Source organism: Ambystoma mexicanum, chromosome 8 (genome assembly GCF_040938575.1).
Source record: "Ambystoma mexicanum isolate Mex_15411 chromosome 8, UKY_AmexF1_1, whole genome shotgun sequence".
NCBI classification, from domain to species: Eukaryota; Metazoa; Chordata; class Amphibia; order Caudata; family Ambystomatidae; genus Ambystoma; species Ambystoma mexicanum.
The window spans coordinates 1,405,188,499-1,405,215,818 of record NC_090929.1 but is presented as its reverse complement, the minus strand read 5'-3'; the positions used below and the strand labels follow the sequence as shown (position 1 = coordinate 1,405,215,818).

Genomic DNA, 27,320 nt, shown 5'->3' with positions numbered 1-27,320 from the left:
CCTCCTCTTCCCCTGCTGAAGTCAAGGATGACTGAGATAATGCACTAGTGACTTGGCAACAATCTGATCTCCGACACGGTCCTCTGAGCCAACATTTTCACCCATGCGTTGTATCCCGGGCATCCCCCGCACTTGATGTCTGCTTACTGTATCCCTACAACCCACTACCACCACTTGACACCTGATGTGTGCATTTGTCCTTCCGCTGCCAACAGGCCACAACATTTACATTACTGGTGACGTATTTATGTTTGAATTTGAGGCCGTTCACATGTTCTGCACTGCCCCCTCTCACTTCCAAACCCAGGTATCCCCTTCAACATGCCTATTCACTGGCGTGATGTCAATGTGACCTCACATCATGGTATCAGTGTGCTTGTCCTCACTCTATTCCGACTCCCTAGCATCGTTGTGCATTGTGACACTTGTGTATTTTGGTTTTGTGAGTCCAATGTAATGTCATGTCACAACTATTGTACATGGCTCTGGAACTGTAGTCATCAAGTTCCATCTCATGCTGTTTGGCAATTCATGCATGGCTATGCAGCATCTGTGTATTGCACATTAGGTGCTTGTGTGTGAAGCAGGTGCTATGCACCATGCACTACGTGTTGTTGAGCCCTTGACCACACATCCATGGCTGCATTCATAGTTCCCTTCCATTTACACTGCGTATGTGCGTGGTTTTTTTTGTGCCATTGTGCCATGAGTGACATGGCAGGTTAATGTGTTGCAGGTCAAAATTGTGGTAGCTGTGTGAGTGGGCTATGCAATCAACATGGGTCTTCTTTTCCTTTTCTATCCATGTGCAGGTGATGAGGCACTTGATGCAGAGGAGGGGGAGGTGGTACAGGATACCGAGCGGCTGCCAACCACCAGTGGAGGACATGGTGTGGTAGCCCATGAAAATCCACTGGCGCTACAGTGCATCCTGGCCCTGACTGAGTCAGAGTCTGCCTCTAATGATTCCTTTAGATCTGATGGTGAACCAGATATGGCTTCCTCAACACTGTCGCAGGTGACTGGATCAACTGTGGGTGCTGTTGTGTTGCAAACGTCTGCAGAGGGTGAAGGCCCCTCATAGGGCCAGTCAGTGTTGGTACGTCAGTCTGTGGCGGTTACGAATGCAGGGTCACGCTCCACAGTATTAGCTCCTGGTCCTCGGACAGCTGATCAAGGGAGGGATGCAGTCCTGCAGCCACAGGCAGGCCCATCACATCAAGGGCCAGGTTCCCTTGGGCCTGCCAGGCGTGGGGTCTGCCAACACGGTGGCCTTGTGTCAGCCTGCAATACTGTGTGGGTGGCAGTCAATGTATGGTGTTGCACGGCAACAGGGGGCTTCCTATGAGATGTTATCTCAGGGCATGGAAAGGGTGGCCAATCCCATGATGCCCCAAGAAAGACAGGTGGAGCTCCAGGTGCAGGCAATGCAGTCCACATGGTGCTCCCACAGGCCGCACATGGAGGCCAACAACAGGAGGAACTCGGGGCACTGCGGGCATCCCTGGTTGCAGAGGGTCGTGCACACAGGATTAGTCCTGGGGGAAGAGTATAGGTCCCTCCAGAATTACACTGGCTGCACTTGAGGAAGCCCCCAGTAGATGGTCTGAACAGCAGATGCAACAGTTGACTCGTACCATTGCAGAGGAACTCTGTCCATCCCGTGAGGTGTTGCATGGGGACCTCCGAGCCATCATGTTGCAGATGCGAGCATATCAGTCATGCATGGCCGATGCCATGGAGGACCAGGCCAGGGCTATGCATGGTGATCCTCCCTTAACACTACCACCTTCTAATGCTACACCAGAGGGTGGTGACAACAGCAACAGCTCTCCCAATCCATGATAGCCTTGCGACCCATTAACCCATGGAGGGGTTTTGTTTTTTTCTTCTCAACACCCGCACATGTGGGTGTTGACGTGTACCCTGCCCCTCCACCATCCTGGGTGGGCCCCGCACCCATCTACCATGGGCTTTTTTTTGTTTGTTGTTTGTCGATTGTGCATTTATGTGACATTGTGTTGCTTTGTGTGGCATCCGAGGGCATCCACTGTAGGTTCCAGCTGGACCCATAGAGGCTTATCTCGTGTTGGTGTTTGTGCCTTGGGTCCAGACACATATGCAACTCATGTTTCCACTTTCCATGGGCTTGCAAGGAGGGCAGCGTTTGAAAGTAACTTACACAGACGCATTGGGCTTCCTTTCTATCTGTGGACCGTCTCAAGTCTGGCCTGTGTATACACCCCTAGTGGGATTCATGATTGTATGTCCAGTGCATGGTTGCCATCCCTTTTTGTTTGTACATTGGGATCCATCCTTTGATCATTTTCCATCTTCATGTATGGGCTTTTCTATCTGTATTATTGTTGGCCTTCGGTCTGTATGTGCTTCCCTGCCCACTTTATTTATCGGGGCCACCGCAAATAATGGAAGGGTTGCATGTGCAAGTTACGACATGTTGAGGCACTTGTGCAATTATGATGGGTCACTGTCAGACATAGTCACTATTCTGGCCTCTGTATCTGGTATGTTGTACTGCCCAATTGGTGTCCCTGTGTACATTGACAGAGTGACTTGTTTATAAACTGGCTCCGTTGAATGTTGAGCACTTTGTGACAGTGGAGTTGAGTGATGGCCATTTGAATTACCCTTTTGACATTACATGCCACAGCAAGGTGTGGCGACCAGGTGACATGGAGTGTGGGATGGTTTAGGTGCCATACTGGCATTTAGAGGTGTAATGTGCCATGGTGTTAGTGACATGCTACATCTTCCATGAGCTACTTTTGTGCACACCAGATTGAGTTGGTTTAAGTTCTAAGGGATGCACACAATGTAGCACTTCCAAGGACAGGTTCTCAGGGTGGTAAGGTTGGGACAGATGATTGTCCCTTTGTCATCATCGATTGTCATCTGGAATGTGCCAGGGCTATGTGCACTCCGCAGGGTTTGGATTTTAGGTGAAATATTGTGCCACAAGCTGGGTACGAGCAGCCTCGCCATGTGCCCTTTCCCCTCCCATGCGCAGCCGGCGTGCATGCGGTTGGGGATGTGGGGGCACCACCGTGTCCACTGGTACACCACGCTGTGTTGCAATGTTGTGCAGGACACATGCTGCCACAATGATCCAGCACACTACTGGTGGTGTATACAGTAGCTCACCACCAGAGTGGTCAAGGAAGCGGAAGTGTGACTTTAGCACTCCGAATGTGCGCTCTGCTATCGTCCTAGTTGCAGTATGGGCTGCGTTGTATCTTACCTGGGGTGGTGTGGTGGGGTTCCGTATTTGCATCATCATGTAGGTGCACAGAGGGTAGGCACTGTCCCCTGTGGATGTGAGATGTGTTGTCAGTGGTGTTGTTTTGTCTGTGTGAGTCATGCATGCATTTGCAGGGCCATTTGTACTCGCCAATGAGCCATGTGTTGCCATGCCTCCCAGCTTCTATGGCCCGGTGTAGGGGTGATATTCTGAATATGAAACTGTCATGGGTGGACCCAGGATAGTTGACATATACAGAGGTTATGATTCCCTCGGCATCTCATACAACCTGCACGTTGATGGGAATGCCAGTGCTTGCAATTGCGATAGATGTGCTCTGTGGCCCTATGTGGATGTAGGGGCACATGGGTGCAATCAATGGCACGAAGCACTTTTGGGAAGTGTCACCCCGTAAAAGTCCTGGAACACGGCATACCTTTCTGTGGGTGTTCTGGGCATGTCTATGTGCCTGCGGACTGTGGGGTGTGCAGTCATGATAGCCAACACCTGGTGTAGGCAGGGTCACTGCGTGGCCTGTGAGATGCCCCCGACAATGGCAGTTGTCCGCTGAAATGACACAGCAGCCAAAAAATGCAGTACATTGAGCAACTTTTCCAAGGGGCTCAGTGCTTGGGAGCACAGGGTGGGTGATGTGAGGTCATCTTCCCACTCAGTGACCAGGTCTAATATGATATTAGGTGGAAACGTATACCTGCCATAGACCTGGTCATCAGGCATCCCAAAAAGGCTGGTCCTGGGTAAAAAAAATGTTCGCTGGCTATCCTCCTCCTGCGGTGCCCCACGATCACTGCTGCGAAAAATGTCACATTTATCGTAGCTGTATATGCACGTTGGCTTTTGCGCACCCTTTTTACGCATTGTTTTTAGTGTGCAGTGACGCTTACGCCAGCTTTCGCGTGGTGGATGTGTTTCCGGATTAGCGCGTCTTTTTCCGCGTGCCGGAGAGCCCTGTTCGATTCCATGAATACGTGTTATTAGCGCGTGTGGTCGTTGCAAGTATTTTACTGTGGTACTTCCAACGTAACGCCCACATTTACACTTGTTCCCTATTCCACGTGTTCTGCCCCCTTTTTAGGTGACTGCGCTAGACTGCATGCGCGTTCGCTGGGGGTCTCGCGCAAGGCTTTCGTGGTGTCGCAGTGACCTGTTGGACCCGCGCGGATTCAGCGCAAGTCTCGGGTAAGCCACTCGCAATGTGTTCCATGCATCAACAAACGGGTACTTGCGCGCGTTTTGCGCGCAAGCGCCCGTTTTTCCACACACTTTTATTTCATGAATCGGGCCCATGAACTGCCACACACTGAGTGCCAATTAAAAATGGTCTACAAGCCTATTTTATCTGATTTTACTTTAGAGATTTATCAAAATTAGGTGGCACGAGTTATGGTTGTTTAGCGTACCTTAACTGGCAAATTTCAAGGTTTTTTTCAGTTTTACTTGTGACCAAAACATTCAAAAGTTTTTTGACTGAATTTAATAGATTTTTGTTAGTGCAACTTAACCATAACGCCCCTTTAGCAAAGTTTTATTCAGTGAATATATAGAGATGTGCGTTTTCTTTATCTTCCCTTGAACCGTTTAAATTAATGTTGTGAATTACAGCAGTTCAGATCATGTATGAACTCTGCATATGAAATATCACTCCCACTTTAAAATGCCAGTCATCTGACACTCATGGATTGGATTCATTTGGTAATTTCTTCTCACTTTAAATGAGCGCTTTTTGTGTGTGGCATAATGTCAACACTTTATTGGCAGCCAACACACATCCACAAGAACTGTGTTACTATTTCGAAGATACATTTTTCAAATGCACCGACACGCGGTTTATGAATAAGTCTGTTTCTATTGCCTAACAATAATGGTGGTAACAGGAATATGGAACTAGTCCTCTTAACTGAACGAGCTGACGAGGTAATACTACTGTGCTTTATTATTTTGGCCAATTAAGCTCCCTGCGCTATTATTATTTTTAGCTGAATTTGTAAAGCACACTTTCACCCAAGGGCATCTTGGCGCTAGCAGGCACACATACAGGCTACAAGGTGTCCAGACCTAAAGAAAGAGAAAGTTTTCGGAGAACGTCTACATTCCGAATAGTTTTGGATGTGCCTAAGAGCCAGAGGTAAAGCAATCCTTAATTTACCAGCGACCACCGAGAAAGCACGGCTCCCTACCGTAGGCAGTCAGAATTTCAGAACTAGATGGGCAGAGCCAGAGTGGTGCGCCCGACAGGGGGAGATTTGGAACACATTTGTCCTGGAGGTAATAAGCTCCCTGGCCATGGTAAGCCAGGTGGACCAGACAAAGAGATTTGAATTCAATTCGCTTGGCCACCAGTAGCCAATGCAGGGAGTGTATAACAGCGTGATGTGAGCACCATAGGGGGTATTAGTAGTCACTGTGGCAGCAAGATTTGCAGTAGTTGTAACCGGTGGACCAGACCCATGGATTGGGCCAAGAACAGAGCATTACTATAATCTATTCGACTTAAAACCAGTGAGGCATCTCACCATCATAGCACGATGCTGAACAGCTATTGTTTGATGACTGATCTTGACATACTAAGAAACCTATGTGACTAATTGAATGCATGCTACAGCTTACATACATATGGTCTCAGGAAGGCTTACAGACCGACTAATATTTTAACATTTTAAATGTTCATCTTTTATCAAATCATTTGGTCTGCCAAGTTTGCTAAACTAACTTTGACCACACACTTTCAATTAATGCTAAGCTTCATTTCATATACGCGTTATTGCAGTATTGTACCATTACGTATGTGACCACACTCTGTAATGTTTTTTCTTTGAATTTGGTTTCCTTTGAACAATGTTTAAGTGAAATAGCTAACTTCATAAGCAAATCACTTTTAAGATGGCACAGAGCATCACAACGCATAGATGTTATTATGTCAGCGTGTCACCACAGGCATAGTTATTATTTTTCTGAAGGAATGTTCTTTGAAACATCTACTTAACTTTAGTTTTGTTTACCGGAATGTGTTTTAATAACCTGGACATGTATGATATGTAGCTGATACATGTCTGGTGTAAAGTATCCATGTTCAGATTCACTCTCCCAAATGTGGGTTTCAACAACTGTAGAATGTAGCTTATAAAATATCAGTTAATAAGTTCTCTTTTTTTTAATTTTATTTATTTTTCTGCATGTATTTCAGCACACCAAGCCCTGAGGCATTTAGGCGCTAGTTACAGATAGTGCATAATTTATTAGTGAAGTGCAAGAATACGCATATGGTTACCGATAGTTGGTTTGTGTATACAACCTGGCAAAGCCTTGCCTCATGTTACGGGGGCGCTACATCAAGTATGCAGTAGTAGGTAGATAAAATACAACATAGTACAGCTAAGCAAGTTCACAATATGTATGGTAGCACAACCTGGCAAAGCCACGCCTCATGTTACACGGACTAAACAAGTATGCAGTAGTAGGTATGTAAAATGTAACATAGTACAGGTAAGCAAGGAACACAATAGGTATGGTAGCACATCCTGGCAAATCCTTGCCTCGTGTTACGGGGGGCTGCTTTAGGCGTGCACACAGACGTAATACAGGCATAGTTGGCAGCCTTAAATTGCAGTAGAGGGAATACTCAGACAGATGAAACCGCTCATCACCAAGTGGGGGCAGGAGAAGAGCATTACAGAAAGTAGTACTATAGACACATGAGGGAGTGGGTGGTGCTCAAGGGTAAACATGGAGCGAAGTGTCCGCTGATAGAATATCAGTATATTAGGCAATGGCAAAACTAGTAGTAGAGGTCAACATTGCAACAGTTTTAGTGATCATTGCCTTAGGCGCAGTCAATGACGAGCGTCATGCAACCTGAGGGCCGCGGGCTCGATATGAGTGAAAAGGCAAATGGTAGTTCAGGTTCCAGTGCATTTAAGACCTAGGCTCAGCAGTCGGTCATGCAGGGGGTGTTCAAGCCCTTAACTAATGGAGGTCTTGCTAGGACATGTGTTAGAAGATGAACATCGCACTGGAACAGGATAGCGGTGCGCTGAGGATGAAGGGTAGAGTAAGATTGTGAGATGAGGCTGGGTCGAGAATACGGGGGTGGCCGGCATGCCTGTGGCCATTGCCAGACCGGTCCAGACAGGGAGTGAGTTTGCAGGCCTTGAATGTTGGCCTTTACAGGGGGCCGGCATCAGCTCCCTGTAGTTAGCTGCATTTGAGGCGTCGGCCTCCAATCGTGAGCGGCCGGAGGCGGGCGAAAAGCAAAGCATCCTGGAGCAGCTACAGGCATTGATAGTGGTGCATGGCTAGGTGCTAAGGTAAAACGGAGCCAACAGGGCTTACCTTCTTCATGGATTCCCTCGGATTGGAACAGGAGAGCTTCCATTATGACTTTGGGTCCTTATGCTGCACTGTCCTTTCTCTGCTTCTAAAAGCTGCTTTAATTTCTTGTTGAACTTGTAATATGAACTATTGCAATTGAAATAATAACGATTGGCAATTTTTGTAGTATTTATCTATAATGAATATATTTGCAATTATTTTAGTTTTTTTTAGTAATTGACAGAGAAATTTGATACCAACTTTAGGCATACTGATCTGTGACTTTTGAGAAAGCACTGTATGTTGGTCAAGGAACTTTGATTTTCATTAATCTGCCCAAAAAATTGAACCTCATTCCCACAACACAACGTGCTTGGAAAAATAAGTTATTCATCCTGTAAAGGCTTCACAACACGAGCTCTGTTGTTTTTAAGCTTTTTCAGTCATAGCTGGTTGGCATTCCTGTAGACCCTGTGACAGGATGCATATGCATCAGAGATAATTGTTAAGACAGCATGCAACCACCGATTTGCCAATTTGATCTGGTTTGCAAATTACCCCTGGGCCTACAAGTGCAATTTAGGGCTACATCCCTTTCGTGTTTGAAGAGCAGGTAAGAAACCATATCATATTTGTTATTTAAGGAATACGTAAAAGACATCATAAATACCTAGCTGCCACCTCAGGAGAACCATCCGGTGGCCTACACTACAGGATGGTCTCTCTCTCGCTCTCTCTCTCTCCCACACCATATCCTTGGTGTACACTGTGATGAATCGAGGGAATTCATCCCTTCTCTCCAAGGGGGTGCCTCCCCCTTTGTGGCTAGGGAGGTCACCCTGCTTCCGCAAGACCCTCCCGAGGGGTCTGTGCAAGTGGGAGAGACACCACCTTAGGATACAAGGACTCCCGTTCCTGTAAGGAACTCTGTAAGCCGTTCCCCATGATGGCATACATGTGACTATCTGAGAGGCAAAATTTTAGCCTCAATTCCTGAGACTGGTCTGAAGGCAAAGTTAACATATTCCATGATCATCAAGAAACAAAATCTGTCTCTTTAAGAAAGAAATTCCAATCAACTGTGGCAAGGAGGTTGAATATAGAGGACACGTTGAATCAGAGGGAGGAGGAGAAATGCATACGCGAACAGGGGAGGACCCCTGACAGCATAACACAGGTGAGGGGCTGTGGAGCGCGCAAAGTTCAGAGCTGCTCTGAACGAGAAGAGCAGAAACCGGAGACCCAGAGTGTACAGTCAGTGCAGAAAGGAGGAAACAGGAGTACGAATCCTGGTGGTGGCATGACCAGGGAAGTTCCCTGGTGGGCAGCATGCCCATTTGACTACGCCAACACCAAGCCCTCCAGATAAGGTGCCTAAAGGCCTTTTTACGCACAGAAATCTTGTCAATACAGCCCTTTTAATTCTTCCTTGCATACCACTTACACAGGGTATTTATGGCAGCACCGCCACAAATCATGGAGCTCACTGTGACAGCCTGGCTACCAGCAGTTTGCAAATCCACTCTTTACTTTAGTAATCGATACAGTTCCTTGAAAGAAACAACTGGGATGAGTCCTGGTCTGTTTAATTTTTTTTGACACTCTCATCTGTTAATGATTATATAAAGATAATACTTTCTGAGTAATGTAAAAGGTAATGTGTGTTTTGTGCACTTTGTTCAACTGCCTGCATTTTTGTAGGTTAAAGTGTTATTAAAGCATCTTGAATCATGAACATGCTTTTCACTTTTCTTTAGGACACAGGTAGTATTGTGTAAAATTAAAATTGTTTTAAACAAGGGCTGCATTTCTGCTTTGTTGGCTTTAATAGAGGCAGCGCAGTTGCTGCAGCATGGGCATTTTATGCTTTGTTTTCTTTTCGCAGACGTACACCAATTGCATAGATAGGCATGTGGTCTGAACAACAACACCCTTCCTGACCACCCACCGCAAGCAGGTATAATTGATACATTTAGAAGCAGTGCTCTGTATATTTTGAGTGACACAGATTGTACCTGTAACTCAACAGGACTGCTATATATTCAGGCAAAATTGCCTAATTTATCAACGGAGCTGCTATACTGTGCGCATGTCATGGCACAATGCCAAATATTCACAGCAGGGCTGATTGCATCATGCCCACATTTCTTAGCAGGACGGCCATGTTTTGGGACAGTACCTGAATTGCTTAAGAGAGCTGCTGTTAAGAAAGCACGAACATGTGTTGGCATTTTCTGCAGCGAGCAAAAATACAGAGCAAGAACAGTGTCTGAGCTCTTCCCACCAACCTCCGACAGTGTGAGAAGAAGGCATTGCTGTCATATACTTGAATCCCTTCTGTCCCCGCTTTTCAAAACATCTGCTTCTCCCATGTCCGATTACTGAATCCCACTGCCAAAAATCTAGCACATTTCAAAGCCTCATTATGAATCTCCTGACTAATGTAGGATAGTCCAAACAGGCTTAGAGCTTTTGACAAGCCATTTATGTCAGGCAAGCCTCACATGGAACTGTCAGTTCCCTAACCCTATGTCCCTTTCAGTGTCAACAGCCTGTTGGGAAAGGCATCTCAGTGGGTCAATAACCCTACTGCAGAGATTGTGTAACCTGTTAGTTTGAATCCTGTTAATAGGTGAGCTAATTAGTCTGCATCAGAGATATGCATTTAAGATGCAGGTAACATTCAATTGTAACACAGTTGACTTAACTTTCGATTTATCAAAAGGACTACTAAATGTTCAGTGATTCAGAACTCACACATTTCATCCGGTATACTCTACTTATAATGGCTCATAACACACAACTCATCAGTGCTGCTATACCTGTGATTGCTCAGAACACAACTCTTCAGGGCTGCTATGCTTGTTATGGCTCAGAACACAAACCTCATCAGGGCTGCTATACCTGTGATTGCTCGGAACACAACTCTTCAGGGCTGCTATGCTTGTAATGGTACAGAACACAAACCTCATCAGGGCTGCTATACCTGTGATTGCTCGGAACACAACTCTTCAGGGCTGCTATGCTTGTAATGGTTCCGAACACACACACCTCATTGGGGCTGCTATACCTGTGATGGCTCCGAAGTAGAACAAACATCTCATATGGGCTTGTGTACTTGTAATGGCTTGCAGTGTTGGTAAAGCATCTGCATTCAAGCAAGTGCTGCATCTGGTCAGACAAACCCCTAACTCTATAACCACCAGACTAATGGCCAAAAGAATGTTGGCACACATCTAAAAAGGAGCACCTAATGGTAAAGCTGCACTAGATTTTTAAATAGAAAAGGCATTTCAGATTTTTTGATATTTATTGGTGCTATGTTAAGACAAAAACAGGAGAGCAAGAGCAACTCTGAAAGTAAGCAAAACAGAAGAACAGAGGTGTGGAGGGGGGCGAACGGACAGAGAACATACTAGACAATCCTCAACAGGAATACGAGCAACAGGAAGAGAGAGCAATGAGTTACCTGATAGGGCAACAAAGAAAGTGAGAAGGGAAACAGTGTTAATAATAGCACAAACACACAATAAGGGTGAGGGATAGAAGTAGAGCAAAAGAGACATTTGGAGGTAGTAAAAAAGAACAGAGATCAACAGCAGGTGGGGAGGGATGGAAATAGAAAAGCAAGACTATAGAAGGACAGGCCAATAACATAAGAGACAGTGCAAGAAAGATAATCAAAAGGAATAGCAACCACAACCGAGAAAATGAAAAAACAGATATAGCCACGGTAATGACAGGGAGGAAGAGGAGTTATATCAACCAATACAGCCGGATATAGGAAGGAAAAAGCAGCAATAGAATGCAGAGATGGGAAAGGCAGAGTGACAGCGAAACAGACTGCAAAATGTTGCATTGCAACACTTAAGGGTGTGAGAAAGTGAGAGACGGGGGAAACAAAGTAGCAAAAGGAAGTAGAGATGGAGCAAAAATAGGAGTGGCTGTCAAGCAGGTAGTGCCAGGCAGCAGCATTAGGCTCAAGAGGCAGAGAAGTGATGCTGGTAGAGTGAGGGACTTGATCTGTAGTAACTCTTAACAGAGTTTGTGCCCAAGTAGCATGAAGATTAAGGTGGGTAGTGTGCATCTACAAGGTTCTTGCAATACATTATTTAGAACCACTTTGAAATACATTGTAAGTACATCTGAGAAAATGACTGTTAAACCGTGGATAGGCCTGGGTCAACTATCCCTTTTCTGGCAGTGGGGACTGGAATCTTGCAGAGTGAAGGTGGAATATCGGGATATGCAGGCGCTGGCAAATTCAGAAGAGAGTCCCAGAGTTCTGCCAGGCTCCCTTATTTATAAGGCATGGTGACATCATAGGATTATATGGTGGGGCAGGCTTATGCTAGCCACGCCTCTAACAACTGGATTGGACAGGGGGTGATCGTTACCGCTTTCCTGTCAACTGGTTGGACTTTTAGAGACATGACATACACTTTATGATGTGGGTTTACTATGTCCAGAACCTGGCAGTCCAATTCTCACATTTGTAGTACTTTGTTTCGCCCGTCAAATAGTATTTCACGATTTTCAGTGATAAATATTCGACTTAAAATTCTATAACTTTATATATGGGTATAGATTATCATGGGGCATGTAAGTATTGAATTTCACAGTGGCATCATGTGCACTTTCCTCAGACTGTCCAATTCTCTGCCATTTCTGTTCCCAATATGGCAGTGAAGGCTACCACATCTTAAATTAAAAACCACAACATTATATTTAAACTATTAACTTTTTACATTCCTGTGAAGTACTGTTGCAAAGATAAAAGTCTTAAAAGTTTATTAATAAAATAGTCTTCAGAGCCAACATTGTCAGCATTGTTCAGCATATAAGGGCGTAGCTTACAAGGCTGCTCTTGAGTTGGCTTTGAAGCTCCCAGTAGAAGTTGCAGGGACGTGTGATTTCCTATTTCACATGTCGTGTCCCAGAATTTCTATTGTAAAAGGCCTCAGCCCAGACAAAACTCTGATGAGCCTGGGCTGTTTAGTGCTTTTGGTCCATTCAAAGTTTTCCAAGGTAGCAAATAGCACTCATGTGTCCTAGAATCTATTGTGGCTCCTTCTTTCAGGGTTAGGCCACTCGTGTGGTCAGTCAAATGTCCCTTGAGCCATGGCAGAAAAACCTGTTTGGACAGATTTCCCCAGTATAGCAAGTGCCATTATTTCTTGATTTTTTTAATTTTTATTTTGTTTTGCATTAGAAGCAAGCCTGTTGAATAAAACATCCCATATGAGTTTCCCAGCACAAACCCCTTTACATTGCGAGGCCAGGACAGGGCCCTCTCCAACATACACATTTAAAACAGGTATCTTTCTTATTTGCAAAAGTACATGTAATGAAGCCTGCTGGCATGTTCCTTTCAAAAGGTCCCATCTGAATTTCCCACATTGTTCTGCTGCCCCAGTCAGTTTCTCTTTTGCAGCAATCTGTTTAAGACACATATCCACTGAAATTGACATAGGCCCAGAGAGCTAGGGTCTCTTTTGCAGCATTGATTTTTGACATTTTGTAACTCAAAAGTCAAGCCTTCCCGTGCGGCTGAAATGGAACTTCTTTTGATTTCTCAGATTTGGCTTGACATGGCCTGTCATTCAGAGATAATGCTGTATTCTGCTGGAGCACAATGTGGATATGGGTGGGCATGTCAAGGTCTCACTGATAAAAGTAGTGTGATGATGAACAGATGAAAATAGCGCCAGGGTGGCATCCTTTTTCATGTATAATATTCCCTTTTCAATGGAAAGCAAGCAGCAGAGAAGTGCTGCTTTTCAATTCACTTCTTTTGGTGCACACAAGAAAACACACGGGCACCTTTCTTGGTGTGCTTCCTGTTCCAACTCGCCCAATAGGTGTTTTGCAAGATGGTGCAGCCATCCTTTTGTCACTGCAAAACGCAGTTTTGATGCAATGGTGCTCCAAAGAGCCAGTGCAGCCATTTTGCTGTTGACTGCAGAAGCGCAGCTTGGTTATGGATGGGAATTCTGTTGAGTGGGTCAATGTAGCCCAGACAGCGTAGATAGATATTGAAAAGTAATGGCGAGAAGCTGGCGCCCTGTGGAACACCAGTCTACTAGCCTGGGTGCAGAAGAATGGTCCCCCCAGATAATCTTCAAGGAATGAAGTGACCCAGTCGATAGCATCCTGGGAGCAGTTCCCCGATGTCTCCAGGGCCCCTCGGAGCTTCCGATGATCCAGTAAATCGAAAGCTGCCGAAAGGTCCAGGAGAGTCGGGAGACTGCCTTTCCTTTGTCCAGAAGGCTAAGCATCATAGTTTGAAGGTCCAACGATGCGGATTGAGTGCTATGAGCTCTTCTGAATCCAGATTGTTGTGGATGGAGGAGGTTGTTTTTATCAACGTAGTCCTGAAGTTGGCTAGTGGCAATTTTGTCCAGTATTTTTCAAAGGAAATTGCAGTTTGTGATTGGCCAGTGATTAGTGGGGTCCTGTTGATCAAGACCTCGTTATTTGACCAAGGGACTCCACGGTCCCTGAATGATATATTCACCATTCTACAGAGGTAGGGGGCAAAGGTCTCTGTATTGTCTATGATAAACTTAGGGGGCAATACATTCTCTGCACAGGAGGTACAGTTGGTGGTGGAGAGTACTTTCTGCATGTCTTCCAGAGAGATTGGGGTGAACTGGAATTTCGGTCCCTGGGGATGGAAAGGTTCTTCAGTTGTTAGAAGTGGACTGGGTATATGGTTGACTTTACAACTTGTTATTGTTTCACACGCTTTTATAATTTTGTTTTGGAAGGCTGTTTGCACTTTTTCACAGTCTTCTGAAGTAGGTAGAAACGGAGGGCAGAGAGTTGTTGGCTTTTCAATTGTTTTTAAGATTTGGAATAGCTTCCCGGTTCAGTTAGCTGCAGAGGTTATCTGGTCGTTATAATCATTTTTTTAAAGTTCTGTCAGCTTGGTCCTATATTTTTCCAATTCTCAGTGGGGTCTTTGCACCACTTTCTTTCTAATTGTGTTTTGTCTTTTTTGAGTTGAATAGTTTCTGCGGTAAACCAGCCTTGGTGGTTGAGGTTAGGGCGAACTAGTTTGCCTTTTTTTGGTGCGTGTAAGTCAAGTAGTTCCTGAAAATTGCTGTTATAGGTAGCCACAATTTTGTCACGAGTCTTTGTCTGATGTGATATTCATAATATGATTGATTCCTTGTGAAAGGATGGAGGGTCAAATTTATTTTAGATTTCTGCCTTGGACCATCTTAGGTATATTGTTGTGCTTAGTGATTTTGTTTTTTAATACGAATATGGCTTCAACTTTGTGGTTGTCTGTCCAGATGCAGAGTACGGTGTCTAGCACTGACATGTCCACGTTTTTTGTTATGACCCAGTCTAGTTGATTTCCTCACTTGGAAGTGGGCTCTTGATTGATCACTGAGAAGTCAATATTTTGTAGGTCCCTTTCCAAGTTTATGGCCTCCTAGTCTATAGTATTCACCCTCCACCTATTAAGGTCAACAAGGAGCAATGTTCCTGTATTAGGGCCTTTTAGGTTGTTCAGTAAGTGGCATAGGTTGTTGTTGAAATCTGAAATCACTGAGGATGGCCTGTAGATAACTATAAGGTTGATACAGCTGTTGTGGGTGGGGGTCATTTTAAGGAGTAATATCTCACATCCTGTACATTGGATGGGTGAAGGGAATAGTTTCTTGCCTGGCTATAATGGCCACTCCACCTCCCTTACCAATCTCTCTATTTTCAAATAGATGTTGTAAACTAGGGTGAACAGCGATGTCGATGGTGGGTCCAGTGGGGTCTTGTAGCCAAGTCTCTGTAAGGAAGAGAATATCTATATTTTCGTGAATAATGTAATTGTGGCTGTCTTGGGCATGTTTATTGAGGGATCGTGTGTTGAGCAGTGCAATTTATATGTCTGAATAAGTATCAGAGCTTTGTGGGGTGTTTTACTTGCTATGCTCTCACTTTGATTGAGTAAACTTACCACGGTGGCTGGAGGCGGAGTTGTTAAATTTTCTAGATATCCTATAGCTTCATATCGCTGTAAGTTTCAGGGGTTCTATATTGCATGCCGTGAGTAGGATTGGAATTGACTTTGTTGTGTCTGCAGGAACGGAAGTGTCGCCAGGTGTATGTGAACTGGGCAAGTTATTTTTAGAGTTCAAGAACTGCTGCACCATGCGCTTGTTATGTATTGCTTGTGCCAGCAGAAGCCAGGGTTTCGGGTAAACCATAACTTACATGGTGTTCTCTATAGAGCGGAGATGGCCTGGGACAAAGTTTTGCGCCGATACGCCAGTGTCCGCCGTGGACTTTCCTCAAGAGCGACTCCAGTGCTGCTGGGAACTGTAGTTCTCCAGATGAAGTGTGACACTATAGGCGTTCTAGTTGTCAACGGGGTCCTTATCCCTTGGAAGCTTGTGCGCTGATCAGGGATCGAAAGCGAAAAGCAACATGCTTAAGGCAAGTAAAGTAAGTCTCCCTGAGTAATGGAGTTCAAATCTCCTCCAACACTCATTAGGTACATATGCAAGTAACAATTATTTTACTGTAGTAACAACTGTAGTGACAACCAGTTAAAGATCACACAGCGACAACGGTTGTATTGAACATAGATCTGTCTAAATATGCAATGTCACGCAGTTTCAGTTACCAATGAACGGGTGCAGAATGGTGCGCCGCATTGCAGCGTCCGTCTTGGATCTAACCAACAGATGCCGGTTGTAGTTTCTTAACAAGGATTGTATTGGGTATGAGACTGACTAATCTCCTGTGAAATACGGACAGACTAGCAGTTCTATCTGATGTTAATGCAATATAAAGTTTTTTCCAAGCGCACCGAGGTGCTGAAGGTTCACAATCCAGTATGTCTTAGTCTTACCTCAACGTTGCATTTGGCACAGAGAACGGGCAGGGGGATCTTACACCACTTCACTGTGTACAACGCAAACCAGCGCAGACCAGCCCAAATGCGCCAGCGCTAACACGCCGAAAATGTAATTAAATATCCTCAGCAAGCCGGGAAATGTTGTTCGCAAGGACTGCAGGATGACGGCATGCAAGGAAATTACTTAACAAAGATGTCTAATGCAACAATGAGTGTTATCTCTCCAAGGAGGAGGTGTGAGGACTAAATGCAATTGTCGCTTTTGAATATAGCAGAGAATACAGTGATATCACTCCACCATCAGTGAAACAGTTCCTATTCAAATTTCTCAGATACGTGATCAGGCATAAAAGCCCAGTGCTGTCGGGCGGATTATTCAAAAGTAATACACAGTTGTTCTAGTGAAATATTCTCAACCACACACACTGAAATTGAATTTGTTACAGACTAAATCCTATTTAGTTCAAAGTTGCCCTGACTAGTTCCTTGTTCCAACACAGCAGTCACACTTACTACAAACAATTATTGGCCAGGAGTTTTTGCCGATGTTAGGAAATATTTTTTCTGACTTGAGAAATCTGTCAGAAAACAGCAACCACTCTAGTCCCGTTTTTCAAGGATTGCAATGGACATAGTAGTGCCACTAGAAACCTCTAAACTGGGTAATCGTTTGTTCTTGGTGTTCATGGACTATGTCACTGCTACCCAGATGCTTATCCCATGCATAACACCACGCAACAAATATGAAAGCATCTATATACTTTGATGAAATTGATAAATCATTTGTTATGATTGAAATAATACTCATCCATTATATATTATGCTGATCCCTTTAATAACATTATCTTGGATTTCAAAAGTCTATGCTTGAATTACTTTTTCCTTAATTATTTATTTTCACAATTTGTTCGCTTTAAAACTTAACGTAAATATTGTTTGTCTTTACAAACGCATCTGGAGTGCCGGGGGCGCAAGTGCTCCCCAGTCTGTGGACATTGGTTTTGCCTGTCTTGTGTATTTGCAGCCTAGTGCCAGGGCTGTCTACCTCTCCCCCGCACCCTACTACAGTCCTAAATATACCACAGAGTTTTCTATTCACATTTTAGGAGTGCAACTATATATCATTTATTTTTATTTTACGACAGCTACCTCTCTCAAAACATCTTTTATAAGGTGTTTTTAAAGTGTGTACAACTGTAAACATCTGATGAAAGATGGGTAATTTGACTCAAGTGCCAGTTTTGACAAACTCAATGGCTACTTGTCTTTGTAATAAAATTAATCCAGCACAATCCCTGTTGGAGTAGCACAACTAGAGAGATTTTAATTTGTGCATATTTGATGCACAACTGTTGTTTGTTGACTATGCTTGTTCTCAGCAATATTAATATATTTATTATTCACTTGACAGAAAAAAGAAGACTGGAAGCCAAGCAGCGAGAGGACGCCTGGGAAGGAAGATGACACAACCCCCTTTTGAACTCAGTAGCTGCAATATTTATTATTAACTGCAATTGGTAGAAAATCCAAAGAGCACAGGAAACTTTGACCTACAACGAAGATTCCATCCAATTGGGCGAATATGGAAATAGAGAATGTTTGTATGTATATGGAAAGCCATGAGTCTTGTGATGTGTGTGGGGGTGACCCGGTCAGTATGCGAGTGAAGGATTCCCGATGTTTTGTAAACTATAACCTGCATAATTCACAAGATTGTCTTATCTAGCTTCAAAAGACAGGACATGGGTCTCCATAGTCCTGTTTCTAGGGTGTGAACGTGCCACCACAGGGTAAAAATAGATTGAGGCATGAACATCTCCCAGACTAGTCAGAAAGGTTTCTCTGGGTCTGACTGCAAAGCCATGATTTGCCTAGAAGTGGTCCTAAACGTGTGATCTTTATCACTTGACCTCTTAAAGGCAAGGCTTTGTAGAGAAGGTCATACCTTTGACTAGGTACTGGATGTGCATGAAAAGGTGAATCCTTTTCTTTATGTGATCTAATTATTAATGCTTTGGTCTTACTGAAGAGTAGAATTTTAGAATGAGAATATTCCATTAGGTTGATAGAAAATACAAGCTATTATTGAGCCCATTTAAATGTCCACTCTTTTCATTCTGTGCTGCTGCACTTGTAGGATATGATGTTCAAAAGGGGGAGTACAGTGCCCAAAAGTAGACTTCCTGTGAAAGAGATGTGTGGGAGCCGCTGTGTTTTGAGGGTGCTTTTAAGCCTTCACCATCTGTTTGTGACATCTTTAGCTGTCATAATCATTCTACCTTGGGTATTTTAAACGCAACCCATTGCCATTATCTAGTAACATATGCAATGGTCAAAATTAGCCAAAGTCAAAGCTGTCTATTTTGAGGTTGGGCGTGTTTCAGTGTTTCTGCAGGTACCCTGGTAGGATCCTTCCATTTCCTATTTTCTAGAGAAGGGAGTAATGAAAGAAAAATCCCAACGCTTCTGTGACTCTATTCCTGTGGCCATCCACGCAGTGTCAAGCAGCCGGTTAGCCTACTTCTGCACATACAGTATCAGCCCCAGCAAAGTGGGAGATAAACATCTTTGCTTCTTGTGCTCGCCCAGGTCAAAACTGCAAACCCAATGGCATTTTTGTCACATAAGTTTGTTTTATCCCTAAACCCCACAAAATAACATTGAGTTTTGCCCTTTCCCAATCCACCCACACATACACAGTTAAGCACATAGATGTTTGACTCCCCCACCACACATTCAAGCACAAAAAGTGATATTCTGCATTCTTTCCACTGTCCAGAAATGCTCACCCCCTTTTCCGCGCATGTAGCTGTTCATTTCCACTTTACACTCTCATGAATGTTTATTTCATGTACATAAGTGGCAGGGTTGGTGAAGGGTTAGGGAAACAATATTGAAGGCAATTTTAAGATAAATTGTGTACAAAATCCAATTGAAAAACATAACTGTGCACAATACTTTAAGACAAACAATGAAATGTGAAATGTGAAGTCTGAAATTAGAAAAGGTAAACATGTCAAACAAAAAAACAGTGTGTGTGGTGATGGTGTGGCAAGCGTGAGATGTGAGGTTGAGTTGTGTGTGGACTGTTTTTGATGGTTTTATGAGTTATTGAGCACTGGTCAACTAGTTCTGTAATTTGACGTTGCAGAGTCCTTCATTCCGATGCAGACTGCAGTACAGGATGTCGTCCAGTCACACATGATTTTACTAGCAGTATGAATTTGAATGTATGTTTTGTGTTTTAGAAAGACAATGCATTGTACTGCCATCACGTTCTCATGGAATATTTTCCAATTGTTTTATTAATTAGCCCCCGGGGTGGGGGAGGGGGGCAACCAATTCGGTTCTTTGGATTGCAGGCTTAATCTACCGATCCAAGCCTGCGTTCCTTGGAACCTGGTGGCTGCTTCCCCCGCTGGCACCGCCATCTTCGCCCCACCCTCCCTTTTCTTTAAAATTTCACATCCCTCCAACCCCCAGCCCCACTTCCCTTATTTCTTTCGGTGGCCGCCATGGAAATGAAAGAGCAGCTCTGTATGGAGCCCACCTCCCTGATCCATGGCAGCCATCTTAAAACAGTATTTTGATTCAATGAACGGAACACCTTGAGGCATCCTGTTCATTGAATCAAAAGAGAATTCTCCTAGCACCCCAAGTTTCAGGATTGGAAATCGTTTTTAACATTACTCGAATTGCTTGTTAATATGTCTGTGTGGACTCTATGTGTGAATGAATACATGTAAAATGTCGTGTTTACTGTGAAGTACTTTTGATACAGAACCATGTAGCTGTGCTTATTGGGATTAGTTCTTTTTTTAGTTCAAAAACTTTTGAGGGAAACATTCTGCAAAAGTAAAGAATGCACCTTTCACTCATCGGGTATTTAACACGCTTGGTCAACCGCTTGAACTAGTAACATGTGATAGTTCAAATAATACTGTTAAGTACATTAATGTACAGCTGGGCTGTGATGTTACTGATCATAAAGTTGTATTTCATTGTTTGTCATCTCATAGCTTATCTATCACACATTACTTAAGGTGTAGTCAACTAAATGACCCATGTGCCAGTGTTTCTAGCTGAAATACTGATACACTAATTCGTGCTGCCTTCATTCCTTCACACGTTTAATATACCAATGTGGTGTATCAAATAATGATATTAAAACCTTTTATTGAAAAGAACGGTGTGTTCCTTCATGTTTGTGGAGATAAACAGCCTCTGTTGCTTGTGGGCTCACATGTTTTCATCTGGAACAACTTTCATCGGTTCGTCTAGCTCACACTTAAACGCACCAAGGTCCATCCCTTTCCTTTGATGTCATGCTGCCTTCTTATGGGCATTGCCACTTTGCCACTGCCCTTGCTTGACCCTATTAAGGACAAGTTAGTCTGTCCATTTTACCAAATAGCTGCTAGCCCGACATTTCCTCTCATGTGGCTTATGTAATTTCTAGTTATTTAACATTACATCTACTGCCATTGAAGGAGAACAAAATACACTATGTGTATGCTTTCTTACTTTTTCAGCTGTCACTTACTGAGAGCAAATATCTTAGTTTGAACACAATGTTAAGAGGCCTACCATGAGCCCTGCACTCTACCTTTTTCTTGCACCATAGCATGATTTCAGGCAGGAACCTTTCTCTTGCTCAGTACAAATCATAAAAATCATTGAGAGCCCGTATATGAGTGAACAGCCAAAGCTTAGTCTCCCTCTTCAACCTGCTAGCTCCCTATAACTTACAGGGTAATTCATAGAAAATCACACAAAAGTGGCGCACGCGGCTGGCGCACAGTGTCCCCGTGCGATACACTGCGCCAGCCGCGTGCAAAAAAATCCTTTTCATCGCACAGCGTATTCATGGATTTTAGCCTCCGAAACCAGCCGTGGCACAGAGTGACACAGCGACCCTGCAGCAGCGCAAGGAAAAGCCTTCAAAATCCCCAAATCATCGCAAAGGGCTGCGCTAACCCTGGACCAGTTCACATGGCTGCCAAACAGCAAACGCCAAGCGGGGAACGTGTATTTCAGTGGTTCGCGGGAAGTTTCACACGCGATTGTCCTGGGTACGTGTACATCAGAGGGTGCGTGTGAAGTAACACACGCGATTCCATCAGGGCACGTGTATTCCAGGGGTGCGCGGGAAGTATCACACGCAAAAACAGCAGGGTAGGTGTATTCCAGGGGTGCGCGGGAAGTATCACACGCAAAAGCAGCAGGGTACATGTATTTCAGGGGTGCGCAGGAAGTATCACGCGCGATTCCATCAGGGTACGTGTATTCCAGGGGTGCGCGGGGAGCACCACACGTGAATTGCACGTGTGGGTCCTCCCAGGTGTTCCCTCTACACCCTCCACGGCCCCTGCAGGTGGCCCACACCACAGGGACCTACCCTGCACATGTCCCGCAGGCACCCCATTCACCATGGCCATGCCCCCCAGCCAACCCACATGTCACCTTGCACTACTGCCCACCAACGTATGTGCCCCCAGCCACCAGCATCCAGGGGCACCCTCCACCAGGCCCCCACACATGTCCCCCTGCACCCCCACCCCACAGCATCCAGGGGCAGCCTCCACCAGGCCCCCACTCATGTCTCCCACCCCCCCCCCCACCCCCCAGCAGTGCAGGTGCAGCCTCCACCAGGCCCCCACTCATGTCTCCCATCACCCCCACCCCCCAGCAGTGCAGGGGCAGCCTCCACCAGGCCCCCACCCATGTCTACCCCCACCCCCCAGCATCCAGGGGCACCCTCCACCAGGCCCCCACTCATGTCTACCATGACCTCCAGCATCCAGGGGCACCCTCCACCAGGCCCCCACTCATGTCTCCCACAACCCCCAGCATCCAGGGGCACCCTCCACCAGGCCCCCACTCATGTCCAACTCATGTCCCCCTGCACCCCCACACCCCGGCATCCAGGGGCACCCTCCACCAGGCCCCCACTCATGTCTACCATCACCCCCACCCCCCAGCAGTGCAGGGGCAGCCTCCACCAGGCCCCCACTCATGTCTCCCATCACCCCCACCCCCCAGCAGTGCAGGGGCAGCCTCCACCAGGCCCCCACTCATGTCTCCCATCACCCCCACCCCCCAGCAGTGCAGGGGCAGCCTCCACCAGGCCCCCACTCATGTCCCCCTGCACCCCCACCCCCCAGCATCCAGGGGCACCCTCCACCAGGCCCCCACTCATGTCCAACTCATGTCTCCCACCACCCCCACCCCCCAGCATCCAGGGGCACCCTCCACCAGGCCCCCACTCATGTCCAACTCATGTCTCCCTGCACCCCCACCCCCCAGCAGTGCAGGGGCAGCCTCCACCAGGCCCCCACACGTCTCCCACCACCCCCACCCCCCAGCAGTGCAGGGGCAGCCTCCACCAGGCCCCCACTCATGTCTCCCATCACCCCCACCCCCCAGCAGTGCAGGGGCACCCTCCACCAGGCCCCACTCATGTCCAACTCATGTCTCCCACCACCCCCCAGCATCCAGGGGCACCCTCCACCAGGCCCCCACTCATGTCTCCCATCACCCCCACCCCCCAGCAGTGCAGGGGCAGCCTCCACCAGGCCCCCACTCATGTCCAGCTCATGTCCCCCTGCATCCCCAGCATCCAGGGGCACCCTCCACCAGGCCCCCACTCATGTCCAACTCATGTCTCCCTGCACCCCCACCCCCCAGCAGTGCAGGGGCAGCCTCCACCAGGCCCCCACTCATGTCTCCCACCACCCCCAGCATCAAGGGCACCCTCCACCAGGCCCCCACTCATGTCTACCACCACCCCCACCCCCCAGCAGTGCAGGGGCAGCCTCCACCAGGCCCCCACTATTGTCTCCCATCACCCCACCCCCCAGCAGTGCAGGGGCAGCCTCCACCAGGCCCCCTCTCATGTCTCCCATCACCCCCACCCCCCAGCAGTGCAGGGGCAGCCTCCACCAGGCCCCCACTCATGTCTCCCACCACCCCCCAACATCCAGGGGCACCCTCCACCAGGCCCCCACTCATGTCTACCACCACCCTCACCCCCCAGCATCCAGGGGTACCCTCCACCAGGCCCCCACTCATGTCTACCATCACCCCCACCCCTCAGCAGTGCAGGGGCAGCCTCCACCAGGCCCCCACTCATGTCTCCCATCACCCCCACCCCCCAGCAGTGCAGGGGCAGCCTCCACCAGGCTCCCACTCATGTCTCCCATCAACCCCACCCCCAGCAGTGCAGGGGCAGCCTCCACCAGGCCCCCACTCATGTCTCCCATCACCCCCACCCCCCAGCAGTGCAGGGGCAGCCTCCACCAGGCCCCCACTCATGTCTCCCATCACCCCCACCCCCCAGCAGTGCAAGGGGAACCTCCACCAGGCCCACACTCATGTCCCCCTGCACCCCCACACCCCAGCAGTGCAGGGGCAGCCTCCACCAGGCCCCCACTCATGTCTCCCATCACCCCCACCCCCCAGCAGTGCAGGGGCAGCCTCCACCAGGCCCCCACACATGTCTCCCACCACCCCCACCCCCCAGCAGTGCAGGGGCAGCCTCCACCAGGCCCCCACTCATGTCTCCCACCACCCTCACACCCCAGCAGTGCAGGGGCACCCTCCACCAGGCCCCCACTCATGTCCACCTCATGTCTCCCACCACCCCCCAGCATCCAGGGGCACCCTCCACCAGGCCCCCACTCATGTCTCCCATCAACCCCACCCCCAGCAGTGCAGGGGCAGCCTCCACCAGGCCCCCACTCATGTCTCCCATCACCCCCACCCCCCAGCAGTGCAGGGGCAGCCTCCACCAGGCCCCCACTCATGTCTCCCATCACCCCCACCCCCCAGCAGTGCAGGGGCACCCTCCACCAGGCCCCCACTCATGTCCAACTCATGTCTCCCACCATCCCCACCGCCAGCATCCAGGGGCACCCTCCACCAGGCCCCCACTCATGTCTCCCATCACCCCCACCCCCCAGCAGTGCAGGGGCACCCTCCACCAGGCCCCCACTCATGTCCAACTCATGTCCCCTGCACCCCCACCCCCCAGCATCCAGGGGCACCCTCCACCAGGCCCCCACTCATGTCTCCCACCACCCCCACCCTCAAACATCCAGGGACAGCCTCCACCAGGCCCCCACTCATGTCCCCCAGCCAACATGTCACCACAATGTAGATCCCTGGCCCTTATGGTCAGCCTCCAAATGCTAAACACCCACCTGAGTATTGCATCCACCCACTTAAAAATGGCAAAAACATGATAGAACCCCAATTGCAAGTTTGGAAATGAACACATGTCCCTCACATACACCCAATGGGTGTCAGTGAATGTCAAAACCCATATCATGATATGCATGAAACCAATGAGATGATACTACACATTGAACTTTGAAGAAAAAATATGTATTAAAAGCAACATAAATTGAATCAAAAATAAACAAACAATAATGGAAATTTAAAAAAAAAAAAACAGCAGGTCCGTGAAATAATGCAAAACCACAAACCATAATGCAAAGGAAAGGTGTCCAAAGTCACAGTCCACAAAAGTAAATCCAATGGAAAATTAAAATCGAAAACCATTGCTCCATGGGGAAATCATAAAAAAAATTGAAAATCCAAAAGTCAACTATATACAGATAAACGATCCCAACCGAAGAAATGAAACCTATCTAATAACACTACCTAAAAAAAATAAACTATATACAAAAATGTGGCCCATTGTCCAAAAGGTCCAAAAAAAATGCAAAACCAAAGGAAACCTAACACTAAGTACAGAACTATTTACAAGGGCAGCGGGCTAGTCCGACGGCTCACTTCGGGATGTCCGGGCCAGGGCATCATCGAACTCCTGCTCAATGTCCCGGAGGCGGTCCTCCTCCATGGCCCCGAGGGTCCGCAGGGCCGTCCACATGTTCACCCCAAACTCCCTGCGGATTGCCTCGAGGCACTCGGCCCGCCTCAGGGCCCTCCGCATGGAGTTCTCCGCCCTGAACATTGTGAGCTGTGCCTCTTCCGCCCGCTGCCGCTCCGCATCTATGGCGTGGCCCAACCGCTGCCACACGGAAAACACTTCCCGTCCTGGGTCCTCCTGCCCTCCGATGTCAAAGGCCCCGAGCCATCATGGTTCCCACCACGTTGCTGCTGCGCCTCTGCCCGTGCACTGCCTCCTGCTGCCTGCACATCCTCCGCTGGCTGGGGTGCAGTCGTTGATGTGGCCACCCCTGCTGGACGTCGGACTCCCGACTATGGCAGGGATGCCTGCTCCACCAGCCTGGCCGCACCGTCAGAGGCAGCTCCACAGGGCACCCAGGTGACTGATGGGTGGGAAGATGGCACGGAGTACGACTGGCGCATAGGGGGTTCAGTTGAGGAGGGGGTCTGAGCAAGCCCCATCAAACGGAGGAATCCGGCCTGGGTGACCTGTTCCAGTAGGCCGACGCGGTCAACGAGCCATTCGAGATGACGTGCAATCTCCTCATGAAAAGACTGCAGGTCACCTCGCATGGCCCGTTGACGCAACGCCACACCAGTCAGGACAGGCTCAACCCGGACCCGGATAGCCACGTCCGCAGGCAGAGGAACGCCAGTTGACGTGAGCTCATCCCCTGCCTGAAAACGGGTCTGGACGTAGGCATCCCTGCTGGTGCAAGATGAAGCAGTGACAGGATCAGGGACAGGATTGCACACAGGCACCTCCGCGGCGACCTGTGCTGCCTCCTGTCCCTGGTCCTGCACTGCACCACTAGCACCAGTGGAATCCCCACCTCCAGACCCCGTCTCTGTTGCTTGCACGGCCTCCTCCTCCACCAAACCCCCCACCAACCTGGATGACTCCGTGCCATCTTCCCCCGTTGGGCCCTGTGGGGTCCCAGCTGCCCCTTCTGCTGCCGAGGAGTCCAACTCCGACCTCCGCCTCTTGGACCTCCCCCCGGCAGCTGCGGCCTGGGATGCGGCACCGGACTCCTCACTCCCCAACGAGATCACAACCTGGGAGGGGAGCCGGGCCTTGCGTCTCCGGCTGGCGGTGTGATCCCCGCCGCTGTGCTCCACAGCACCTTCTCCGCCCTCTTCATCAGTTGACGCTGCAGACAGGGAGAAATAAAACACAGGCATCAGGGCACTGTACAATGGACACATACACACATGACAGTTGCACATGAGTGGCATTGGCAAACCTCAGACATGGCATCACAATTGGCAACACACATGTCATTTCCACTTGCACACATGAGCCATACTACAGCCACATCGCAACTGCCAGCACCATCCATACACATACAACAGCATGAGTAGGCAAAGGTGAGCCAGACATCACATGCAACACAGGGAGTGCACTACACATGCACGCACACCACCACACTTGCATGCATGTGTACACCTCAGCCAACTGTCGCAATGTTCCGATGGGCATCCATGTCACATCTGCCAATCAGGCTTCTACATCCTGCTGTCGAATGCATCCATGTTGCATCACAGTTGCACCCTTGTCAAATACACACACGTGCACATGTACACAGTGCTGATACATGCAGCTGAAAACAACATACATGCGTGACATCACGAACATGCCTACTTACATACACATTCATCCAAACATGTGTGCCCACACAACTGCATTTGGCATGCAAGCCTACACACACAAGCACTATCCATGTCTCACACATGACAGCCCTCGCATGTGTTAGCCTCATGGCCCTGTACACCCCCACCCATACTCGGCCCCATACAAACAGATGTGCAACCGGCACACTATTGGCACATCACCACACGCACAGCTTACAATCATGATGCATGTACACTTACCGCTCGACTCCAGACGGGTCTGCCTCTCAAGGACCTGGACGTGGAGCGCTGGGGATATGCGTTCCAGGATGCTCATCT

The 27,320-nt window shown here is 47.7% G+C and overlaps 1 protein-coding gene across 5 annotated transcripts in view; it reads left to right on the top strand.

The window, feature by feature from the left end:
• R3HCC1L (R3H domain and coiled-coil containing 1 like) overlaps positions 1 to 20,644 on the top strand; it is a 482,602-nt gene extending 461,958 nt beyond the window's left edge. For all 5 annotated transcript variants that reach the window (XM_069611545.1, XM_069611546.1, XM_069611547.1 and 2 more), the window contains one exon: positions 17,869 to 20,644. In XM_069611545.1, coding sequence (XP_069467646.1) covers positions 17,869 to 17,921 — 53 coding nt within the window. In that variant the 3' untranslated portion in view covers positions 17,922 to 20,644. The remainder of the gene's footprint in view (positions 1 to 17,868) is intronic.
• Positions 20,645 to 27,320: the final 6,676 nt, after the last annotated feature.